Consider the following 12,516-nt stretch of genomic DNA (forward strand, 5'->3'; position numbering starts at 1 on the left):
ACAAATCAAATCACTTATTAACAATCTCACATGCAATGCATTTGAAGTGCTGTACTCCTAAAATGTTGCGTTGAGCTTGTTTCTGTCTAAAGCAATGTACCATATTGGAATCTTCAATTTATTTGGCTTGAAGCATGGGCTTGAAGGTCTCCTTTTTATTTTTCTTCTTCATTACCAAGTTTCCACTGCAGAGCCTATGCCTCTTGAAGCAACAACCCATGGAGACCATAGCATTTATAGTTATAGGCCAATGCAAGCCACAATACAATTGCCGACAATAAGCCTATTGGAAATGGTACCCAGATGAGGAGGGATACTCTTTGGCATCTGCCATCATTCCATTTACATGTTGTACTGTGTAGTGCCCAACTACAGCTTGTCCCTACATGTAACGAGGAGTGAACACTCTGGATATAGGGTTTTTTTGGTCCCAAGGCATACTAAAGCAATGTGAAGGCCCCACACCAGATATCTCAGCTTCAAAAGAGAAATGCTAGTGTTAATATACATTTGTACCTGAATTGGAGGTTTCGATTAATGTTATTTTTAAAATGCTTACCAAGGAAATAATTGAAAATAAGACAAGTTTAGCCTAAAATCACTAAAATATTTTTGATTGTCAGAATGAAGTTTAGTTCTATGTGCTACAAGTGCTTCATATTTTAATATTTATGGATATTAGTTCAAGAAAAGTGGCAAAATATTATGGGTGACTGTTATGTATTTCATAGTTTTACCTAAAAGCTTGTACTCAAAATGTATTTTGCTATCTTAGGTCAAAAGCGTTAACCTATCTGAAGGAGAGCATCTATCTATTCGAGGTATAAGTGAGGATGGTCTTGTGGTCTTAGCAAATGAAACTCTTCTGGTTGAAGGTCAAGTGATCCGAAGTCCAACCAACAGCCTTTCAGTTTACTTTAAAACATTCCAAGATGATACAATTGGGACCTTTCAGCTGCATTATCAAAGTAAGTTGGTTACACCATGTCTACATATGTGATAACTAGCTATCACTAAAGGTAATACAAGTACTATGTGGAAAAGAATTGACAAGAGATAATTGCACTATATCCATGCTGTTTGTCTTAAATGTTTGGAAGAGGCCATGACCTATATAGACTTCACTGACCAGAGCTGTGTATCAGCTTTTCCCTTATTCTCCTCCATTTGTGTCTGTTTTTCCTAGAAATGGGTGTTTCCCCTAAAATAAGACAGTGTCTTATATTAATTTTTGTTCAACAAGGTTTAACTTTTTTACATGTATAGCTGCCTGGACACTATTTAAATTGACTTTTTTAATTAACTGTTAGCAGGGCTTAATTTTGGAGTAGGGCTTATAGTTCAAGCATCCTCAAAAAGTCTGGCGAATCATGCTATGTCTTATTTTCAGGGTATGTCTTATTTTCAGGCAAACAGGGTAGTATAACCTATAGATTTGCCATAAATGTCTCTAGCTGTACTTCACCCTTAATAAATCGAGACAGCAGATAAAAAGGTCCGGAGACTTCTAATAGCCGCTTGATAATCACAATGACAATGGGCATGTAATCTATATAGTTCCATTTCATTCTGAGCAGAAAACAGTTAAACTAACATACTGATTGACTAACAAACTGCTGATGTAAATGGAGTACAAATGAACAAATAACAGAGAATTTGTTTGTAGATGAAGACATTACTTCTGTATGTAGAGATGTATGGTGAACTTAGCTATTTTTTAAAGCCCTTAAGAAGTAAAAGCATTTTGTTTTCAGAAGCAGAGCCATCTGTGTATATTCATTTCCCATGTGTTGGTTTTGTTTGATTAGATGAAAGTTGATTTTTTGTCCTCTAGAGTGAATCACGTAAAAAATGGCTTTTAAGATGTGAGAGCCTGTTCTTTAGAGAACATAACAAAGATACTGTATATTTGGAAAATGTGCTGAAAACACAAGTTCTTGTTCTGTGTACATCTGTATCTATAATATATATCACAATAATATGCTGTGTTCCTGAATGAAAAGAACTAGATATGTATGGCGAGATAAATAAAGCTGACCGTACATATTAGACAGAAGTTTGGCTGTCACATCCGTCCAGTCCTGTCGAGGAAAACCATCAACAGATACCGAGATAGAGCATAGGGATAGCTTGAATGACGTGTAACACACAGGAGAATTCTGAGTTACTAGACAAGCAAAATAAAACTACTGACGATAGTAGAAACAAAGGAAGGCTCCCAATCTTTCCCTAAGTTTGCCCTTGACTGGACCTACCATTGTTGTGGAGCACATGTCCTTAAAAGGGCAACCCCATGGGTGGAACCTAAATTCACTCCCTACTTATCCCTAGATATAAAGGACAGAGAGGAACAGAATAATGAAATAAAGTTCAGAGTACAAGAGCAAGAAACAAACAGATATAGTCCAAAGTTTGTAAATGAAGTACTCAGAAGCACCAGAGCAAATACATCCAAACCACTGAGCCAGGACAAATGTATTACTAACATCCTCTGTCAAGAGGAGTGGTAAGAAATACCCTAAAAAGAATACTGATAGACTGACTGAGGCAATAGATAACCTAGCCAGCCTATAAGCGCTATAACAGAAGGGAGATGCTTCTACCTCAGTGTCCAGCCTAAATGCCACTGCGCATGCACTTGCATGTGGTCTGGTGCTGATACCATGTCATCATACCAGACCTGTGCATGTGCCTGGAGCTCTCCGGTGGCAGCAGTGACATGACATCAGCCAAACTCACTGGTTTAGACAAGAGTGAGCAATGATCTATGTGTAGATCAACGATTTGGGAGAAATTAGTATTCCATATGTAGGATATCAACTTAACCAATAATGTGATACTGTGGGAGATAAGCTGCTATCAGATGAGCTTCATCCACCCCCCCATTGTGATAAACATGAACTGTAGGTTGAGCCAAGTGTGCTTGTTTTTGGTGGAGTCAGAATATATAGCTCTCCAACAAATGAGCAATCAGTTTATAGCTATCTCATGTGTATGGTCAGCTTAAGGAGGTATTTCTATCATGGCCTATCATCCCTGATATGGTAATACCACTCTAAATGGTGCATACAGGGTAACAGAGTACAGAAAAAGCCAAGTGGACTGTAACTCCTGAAGAACTGAATGGAAGTTACGGAAACAGCATAGCACAGCAGCAATTCTATTTACGTAACTCAGGAGTTGAGTTCACTGTGCTATACTGTTCCTATAACTCCCATTCACTTCTATGGGAGTTACAGAAACAGTGTTCCCCGCTTGGGTTGTTTCCAAACCTCTCGGTCACCACACACAGCTGATCCAGGGGCAGTCAGGACTAGATCTCGAAATAGGTGTAGTTCCTTGAGGTTGGACCCATATCTATCAGCCTTTTCTGGAATTTCCTTTGGATTTGCCATAAAAATTCCAGATAGGAATATCCATTTAGGTCAGTATAAGACAGAATTTGGAGGAATTCTCCATCCCACTTGACCCAATCCCATCTCACCTCATCCCCAACCCTATCAATGTATTCATCCTGGCCCTAACCCACCTTTTCACTCTCTTACTGACTACTGGAGTCTTTCCTTCATCCTTTAAATGTGCATTCATTGTACCCATCCTCAAAAAAGTTATTCCTCAATCCTTCCTCTCTGTCGAGCTACAACCCCATCTCACTGCTTCCATCTATATAAAAACTGCTGAAACAGTGCGACCACCTAGAACCGTCCTCACATCTCTCATCCAACTCGCTTTTCAATCAACCACAAATGTAACCTCTGGTCCTCGCAAGATCTCATCTACTCTCCCCTCGTGTCATATAATCATCTTTATGATTTTTCCTGTGCATCACCTATACTCTGTAACTCACTACCGCAACACATCAGACTCTTTGCTGCTTTTTAAAGATTTAAAAAGAACCTTATAGCATACTGTAGCTCTTCAAAAAAGCCTACAATCTACAGTAAGCCTACTGCCATCACAACATGGTTGCCTTTGACCCTCGCCTACAATCTCCTTTCCATTACCTTGTACACTGTAAGCCCTTACGGGCTGAGTCCTCTCTCCAGCTGTATCAATTTGTTAGTCATTTAGAAGATGTTTATTGGTCCTACATGTAATATATTTAACCTCTTGCAATCCAATTTTGGATTCAGGTTTTCCTAGGGGGCCTTCTCTTTCTGCCATTATACAATGGCGCCATCTGCTGGCTAGAGACAGTACTGCGGTATGAGACATGCTGGAGAGGCCCCCAACAACAGAGCGGCCAGTAATCTACAGTAAGAATACCCTGCTGGACGTCTTCCAACATTGGAGCTGTACAGCCGTCAATCAGAATGTCTTTAGATGTCAGACAGTGGATCGAAAAGCGTTAATCCTGTTCTCATATGTACAGTGCCCTGGAGTCAACAGCACTTCAAAATAATATGAATAATACAACAGTACAGAACTTAAATATACCCTCATGCACAGCTTTTGGGAGAATCTATTCATATCCTGTGACTTACTGCTGGGGTACACCCATACTCTGCAATGTAAGCTTGACAAACTAATATTTCAACATTATAGAGGATTTTCACTTATATCATAAAAATGTCCATATACTAGTCAATCAACAGTTACAGCGATAGCCAAAGTTTAGTAATGATGTTACACACTGTATATTTACATAGATATTAGCTTTTTGTTGTTTTATTGTGGCAACTATTTCTTACAACAGGGACAATAAGTGAAAAACTGATGACCAACTATAATTTTGTCAGAATGTTCAAGCAATGACTAAGTGCCAATTTATAATGAAGCTAATTTAAAACCAATATGACTGCACTATATTTCAAGCTTTGTAAGCATTTCATTCTTGGAATCATAAGTATTCCATTAAAATGAGAAATTACAGGTGGCTGTAAATAGAGTCTATATTCTACTGTCAGCATGGCAGCCACTAGGAATTCTTTGGTTATCATCGGGGAGCCAGTATAAATGGAGCCTTTATTATAATAGCGTGATATCAAGGAATTGTTGGTTATGCCCGGCCTTAATGAAATTATAAAATGGCTTCAAACTGTAGCTGTGCTTTAATGAAGGAAACTTTTATCTCATAACATGTATTGTAAAAATTATATTAACTATAGTGTAAATATTAATTGGTAATTTATTACTAAAAGTGAAGCTAAAGGGTTCCAAAAGCTTTGCAATTTATTATATTTATGTAGAGCAATATTTTATAATGGACAGTAGGTTTCATCTCCAATAGTTCCATAGAAGAACACATCTGTCAGCCTCTTCATAATCTGAAATAAGGAAAATACTCTGAACAATAGTGTGCTACATAGTAAATATAACGAAAAAGCTTTGGTACTATGTTAGCCAGTAGAGCAAAATGTGATTGTTCTCACTAAGAGAAACCAAGTAATCCTGTAGATATGATACTTTTAATGGCTAACAAAAAAAACATGATGTTATAGCGAGCTTTCGAACCTACTGAGATCTAAAGAAGTTTTAATATAAAAACATATAAACATGATCACATGAAAGGGCACAGACATGATGTGATTAATAACACTTAGATAAATACCAAAAAGGGATGAGCATAGCTGTAAGTACTTAATTATTCCAGTGTCAAGGGATGTGAAAGTTTTATGGTCTGTAAATTGATGTTAGGGTGTCACCACCAGGACAAGGGGTTACCTCTGCTCTGGGTTTCTCATATCTCATAATCTCCACTGATGTAAAAAAAAAAAAAGCCTCCGAGATTCATTCCGTTTCTGATAGTATCAAAGGTGGTTAAAAACCTTAATTCCCAAATTCTTATGTGATGTTGGTACTTAAAATAGCCTTTAAGTATAACTTTCATATGTTGTGTCCATGACTAGAAAAATGCTTTGTCACAGGTAATTCTGTCTCTCTCGTGTGGCGATGCGATTTTATCCTGACTTTCAGTTTTTGTCCTGTTTCCCCAACATAAAGGCCCCCAACAAGACATTTACTGCACAGGATCAGGTACATAACATTGGAGGTGGAACGTGTGAATATCCCAGGGATCTTATAGTCCTGCTGTGTGTTGGGGATTTGTATCCTGTCCGCAGTCAGTACATGTGAGCAGGTCTTGCAGCTCCTTACATTACAGGGATAAATTCCTTTTTGTGTGTCAGAGGGCAATGCACTCTTAATTATATGGTTCCTCAAATTTGGAGGTTGCCTGTAACACAGAAGTGAAGGGTCCGGAAATATGGTTTTCAAATGGTCATCCTTGTGTAGGTGTATGATGGAGTTTCTTTCCGGTTTTCCTCAATACCTTAAGCTGTGAGTTGTAAGTCACTACTAGAGGTACACAACCATTTTCTTCCTTCTCTGTGTATTGGAGCAGTTGATTTCTGGGTATCCTGGTGGCTCTGGTTATTCGGTCATCGATAGAGCTATAGTAAATATAATAACTGTTAATATGGTGGGAACTACTGCAGTATCCATCAATGAATTTTATATTTTAGTAGTAGTGATCCTCTAAGTGTGCTAGTCCCAAGACATGGGATACAAAATAGCTATTAGCAAAATAAAAAAAATTTTCTGCGCTCAGTGAATGGTGCGTTTCCACAAATGGTAGTTTGACAAGAACACATAGGAGTTACACTTACTGGGAAGGAGGGGGGTATGATGACCATGAGCCCCCTCCTTGAAGTGATGTCTCCTTTTCCTCCAGATAGATGTTTCCACACGTTTAAAGATGAAGTAATAACACTTTTATTTCCAGTATTCGCTAAAAAACGGGCAACGCGTTTCCGTGCTCACAGGCACCTTTCTCAAGCCTGTGAGCACGGAAACGCGTTGCCCGTTTTTTAGCGAATACTGGAAATAAAAGTGTTATTCTTGTCAAACTACCATTTGTGGAAACGCACCATTCACTGAGCGCAGAAACATTTTTTTATTTTGCTAATAGCTATTTTGTATCCCATTTCTTTTGGGATCACTCTCATATGAGAGACCCCAACTATTTCCGCAGCTCTCCCCCTTTTCTTGGAGGATCAGATTTGTGTCGTTTTCCACTGATTGATGATCCTGAGGCGCTATCTGGTTATATCTTCTTGTGAGTCCCAAGACATGGAAGAATAAACTATCAGTTTAATAAGAAATGCTGCTTGAAAAGTTGTTCATGGTGAATGTTCTAAAATCGAATACAATATATTTTTGTCTTCATTTAGTTTTTATGCTGAGCTGCACTTTTCCACGAAGACCGGATTATGGAGAGGTTACTGTCATGGATCTTCATGCAGGTGGAGTCGCCCACTTTCATTGTAATATGGGATATGAGTTGGAAGGGTCCCAAAATCTTACATGCATCAATGCTTCAAAACCACGATGGAGCAATAAAGAGCCCGTCTGCATAGGTATGTATCGAAGCATAGCCAGAGAATCAAGAGCCTCTTAAATTAACATTGATTAAGTTGAAACAAGCATGATAAAGTACCAAATATTTGTATTTTAGTTTATCTAACTACAGCATAATAAATATTCTGCATTTAGTAGCTTAGAACTTTAATTGCCACTTAACCTTCAACTGTGGACGGGATTTATTTGTTACACTTCCATGGACGTGGGGTCTCAGTCTCCTATGTATTGTGGTTAAATTTTTAGCGCAATAATGAACTGGATGTTTACAATAACTTTGTTTTTTATCAATTTTCTGGTTAGAAATAATAAAAAACATGTAGAAATAATCAACTTTTATTTATATATTTTAGTAATTTTACATAATAAAGAGCGGGGAGGTACGCGACTCTCAGAAATCTAGAATTGGGAGGGGTCTGTGAGACTCGACATCCACAGTTAAAGGTTAACGGCATATAAGGACTGGGATCTAAACAGTAGAATTCGCTCAAAATGGATGTTGCCCCTGTCTTTCTGTATTTGTTTCATGCACTTCCCATTGCCCCCCTCACCCGGAGGGTTTCTTTAAGCAAAATGTACTCACTTTGTGTGGGGAACATAGGGTACATAGTAGGATAGGCTTTAGGACACTTACAAGACCCAGAGGTTAGGGAGGAGCGGAGCTACCCGTCCTTAGAGTTTTTTACCTGGCCTCTATAGCAGTGTGCCTGTTTGACTGGCATTTCTACAGAGACTCCAAGCAATGGGTGAGATTGGAGGAGGATTCGTTGGAATCAAAAGTAGGGGGTTTACTCTGACTGGTGCTAACATTGAGACTCAGTACTATTAAGAGTTTGCCTTTTGAGGTAGATTTTCTGAAATTATGGGACAATGCAGTGATAAAATTTGCATTGCCCAAGAAGAAGGGGCTATTAACCCCTTTATTTTGTAATCCGGATTTTGCTTTTGCTAGTGAGACTTCCAACTTCCTGGGTTGGTCCATAACAAATGACATTATCATGTATCAGATTTTGAGAAATATAAGGGTACCAACATATGAGGAGCTAAGAGCAGCACAAATCGAAAAATTACTGACATGGTTCTCATATATGCAATTAGCGCATTTTCTTAAATCTAATTGCACAAGTTTCATGACTCCACTTACTCCTTATGAAACATTGTTTACAAAGGAATCACCTCCGCCTAGATGTCTATCTAAGATTTACTAAGAGATTATGGGGAATACCCTTGATTGGGACTCTGCCTTTGTGAAAAAGTGGGGAAAGGATCTTGGATGTGCAATAGAACCCTATTGATTATGCATAAATAGTAGCATTCTAATTATGGGAGCATCGTGTATGTATACCTCATACCATTAAAGGACCATGCAAAATTGGACAGATGCGACTGCTTAAGGAAATCGATGATGATTTGGGTGAACATGCGTTATTTTTGTCAATCTAGGATGGGGTAGATAGATAACATATTGTGAGTCCGTTGTCCAAAGATCCACAAGCACATAGAGCCAGCCTGAGCATGGCAAGTTTATAGCCAGAAATAGGGGTGTTCAAAGCAAGGTGTCCAGGATTGGAAAAACATTGTTACTTTCTTCCAGAAACAGCTCCATAGTTAACCATGGGTTTTGTCTAGTATTGCAGCTAAGCTTCATTGAAATGAAGGTATTATTGTATCTTGACGCCACCGGAGGCTAGGGGTTTGACAGTGGAAACGCCCCTGTCACACCCCTAGCTCCCGATAGGGTCAAGGCTGGAAGGTTCTAGCGGCACAGTGTGGATTGCTTTGTGCCTGGCCTGCAACCTTAAGACGAGGGGTACTTTTATTGTTAGGCTTACATTACGAGCTGTAAATGCTGCCATGTCACCGCTGTAACATGGCAGCATTAACATCTAATAATGTAAGCCGAGAAAGAAAACTAATCCTCACCCTAAGCCTGCAGGCCAGGCCCAAAGCAATGCACATGCTGCAGCAATTGGCACTGTGGCACCCGACTCCTCTGTGCTCCCTCACGACCAATCCCCTGCTCACAGTTTACAGCTCACAGCTCCTAATGCTGCCACACTCCGCCCTTCTGATCCTCCGCCGGGAAAAACAGGCGGCCGCCGGCTCTGTGCTGCATTCTGTCAGCCGACTGTCAGCTTCGTGCCCCCTGCTGCCTGCCGCCTGTATCCTCCCTGACGGCCGCTCCCCACTCACTGCTCCCAATGCTGCCGCAGTCTGCACTTCGCTGCCGCCGGGGAAGCTGTAGTCTGCAATAGTTGTCCACCGCCTGGGAAGCACCTTGCATCTGGGATTCCTTAGTGCCCTTCCAGGACCTACAGCCGAATCACCTCAGCAGCCAATCACGTACACGGTGCGTCACCCCCCTGTCAATCTTGGCTCCACCAGGACTTCCTGGTGGCGTCAAGATACAATAATACCTGAAATGAATTGGGTTGAGCTGCAATACCACACACAACCTGCAGATAGCTATGGTGCTGTTTTAGAAAGTAAAACTGCCGTATTTTTCTAATGCTGAACGATCTTTTAAAGAATGAATGATGCAGGAGCATTCTTAGTGCTTTGAAGTGGTTCACCCTGTTTTAGTACACACACACTCTCCACATAATAAAAGGCTAAAAGGCATCTTCAAATCTGCATATCATCAATCTCTAGATAGTATGCTCAGAAGCAATTTAACCAATATTTTTGCAGTGTCTATGTAAATTTACCTTTGCCAATGCCATATAATGCATTGCAGAATAGCCTCAGAGTTCACATTACAGTATGAGCATAAAAGATCATCCCCGGAACCTCCCATAGAAAACAGCTACTGCAGCTTTGTGGATGTCTGCAAGTGAAGCTCGATTTGTAACAGATCATGGAATTCGTTGCACTAGCTAGTAATTGCTATTTCAACATAATAACAGAGAATATAGTCTGATAGTTCTATCAATACTGTCACTGGGCTATGCTCATGTACAATAGTCTGCAGAATGTGTTCAAAGTGTTCTTAAGCTCAAGCTTTACATGTTTTCTAAAATTTTCAAAATTGTGACATTTCCAAATATCAAACAGATGCAAACTTTACATCAACTCTGTAGTAAACATGTCTTACAACTCACAAACCACGCCACAGCTATAACCTTCCAACATTCTGGTGTCAGATTTTACCACCCAGAACAGAAGGTCTGGTGTTTGTATCTCCCTTCACACTTCTTTCTATGACCCTTGGGGTACCGGTTTTCTCTTAGCTCCATAATTGCTAGCATTTCAGCTTCACTGGAGTGTAGAGGGGTAGGTGAGTGTTATGAGTATTTTGTGGTTATTTACACTGCATTAATTCCACAGGAATCATCATGCAGTAATAAAACTGAATGGAGTAATATAATGAATGCATGGTTTATGTGAATGTGATCTTTTGGTGCTACCTAGTAGTCAGTAGGGCAAATGACAGGAAAAAGTGCTGTTTTGCATGTTTAATTAACTGATTGGCAAGGCAGATCACGTGTCCCTTGGAGAGGAAACAGGAAGAGTTAGGCCAGGTTCTGAGTGTGCTGCATCACAGAGTGAGCCATCAGGACTGAAGACTAGGACACAGTGGCAGAAGAAAGTCATTGCCAGAGAACTACTGCTGAGTGCAAAGGGGCTAAACATGCAGTAAAGAACATTGTGCAGCCACATGAGACAAGGGGGCAGCTCAGCGATTGTGGGTTCTGTTTGTCACTGCCTGAGATGCCCCTGCATCCAGGAAGCTAATGTTGCTGAACTGAGCGTGGATGGCAGAGTTCTGCAGTGGAGTCAAGACTGGAGCATCAACAGAGTGCTGCAGTGTGCCTTGACAGTGTTGACCCAGAACCAGGAAAGTTTGTTAGAAATCCTTTGCCTCAGAGATGTAAGTGAGGATGGTCCTCAATAAAAGTCAAGCATGTGCACATGAGTAAACAGCATGAGATAGTAAGCAGGCCTGCTTAATAGAGGCATACAATTCTATACAGTTGGATACGAGCACCTTTATTAGCTATTATACTTTGCTTAAGATAAGACAGAGCTTTCCTGAAACTTTATACCAAAAACACATCTATTGGCCTTCTGTGGGCAAACTTTTTGTACAATTCCTTTGTTAAATAGAGACTGTGTATGGCATACTGCCACCTGTGAGTTAGTTCTTCTTGTAGAAACGTGTACACTAAGTCTTGTGATACCTAATGATAGTCAGGACTGTAGGGCGAAGCATTAAAATTATTCAACATTTACCAACTGTTTATTACTAGGGATGAGCGAGTATACTCGCTAAAACACTACTCGCTCGAGTAATGTGCCCTAGCCGAGTATCTCTCTGCTCGTCCCTGAAGATTCGGGGGCCGGCGTGGGGCGGGGAGCTGCGGGGGAGAGCGAGAAGGAACAGAGGGGAGATCTCTCTCTCCCTCTCTCCCGCCCGCTCTCCCCTGCTCCCCACCGCGACTCACCTGTCAGCTGTAGCGGCTCCCGAATCTTCAGGGACGAGCAGGGAGATACTAGGCTAAAGCACATTACTCGAGCGAGTAGTGCTTTAGCGAGTATACTCGCTCATCCCTATTTATTACCCTTGCATAAGTATATTTCCCTGCCATTATCAGTTGTAATAAAAATCTCTTTGTTCGTATGTCCAGTGTTTGCTTTGTATCCTGAATTCTGAATTCTGTCACTATTTCCAGTGAGTTAGCGCGCATCACATGGCCAAAAAAAGAGAACCGCTGTTTGATGATTTTGCCCTCTAGTGATATTTACGATTTGACGCGATCTAGCACTACCTTGCTCGTTGTCATGGCAGTCCAAGGTATCCGCAGCATTCTCCTCCAGCACCAGAGTTCAAGCACATCAAATTTCCTTCTGTGTGTTTTCCTGAGCTTCCAACTTTCACAACCCTACGTTGTTATGGGAAAGACGATTGCATTGACCAGTCTGTTTTTTGTTGCAATACTAATATCCTTGCTTTTCTAGATCTTTTCCATTCCTTGCTTTGCATTCCTACCAAGCGTAATCCGTCCCTTGATCTCAGATCCAGATTGCCCATTGTAATCGATTTTGGATCCAAGGAAGATGAAATGTTGGACCGACTCGATGTCTTTGTTGTTCATTTTTATGTTCACTGTACCGTTGCCTACCGCGGTCATGACTTTTGTTTTCTTGCTGCTGAGG

The 12,516-nt window shown here is 40.5% G+C and overlaps 1 protein-coding gene across 1 annotated transcript in view; it reads left to right on the top strand.

Moving 5' to 3' along the window:
• Nucleotides 1–12,516, top strand: part of SEZ6L (seizure related 6 homolog like) — a 387,992-nt gene that overhangs the window by 295,577 nt on the left and 79,899 nt on the right. Inside the window, exons 4-5 of the mRNA XM_066604979.1 lie at nt 776–968; nt 7,173–7,358. Of these exons, the coding sequence (XP_066461076.1) occupies nt 776–968; nt 7,173–7,358 (379 nt within the window). The remainder of the gene's footprint in view (nt 1–775; nt 969–7,172; nt 7,359–12,516) is intronic.

Source organism: Eleutherodactylus coqui, chromosome 5 (genome assembly GCF_035609145.1).
Source record: "Eleutherodactylus coqui strain aEleCoq1 chromosome 5, aEleCoq1.hap1, whole genome shotgun sequence".
NCBI classification, from domain to species: domain Eukaryota; kingdom Metazoa; phylum Chordata; class Amphibia; order Anura; family Eleutherodactylidae; genus Eleutherodactylus; species Eleutherodactylus coqui.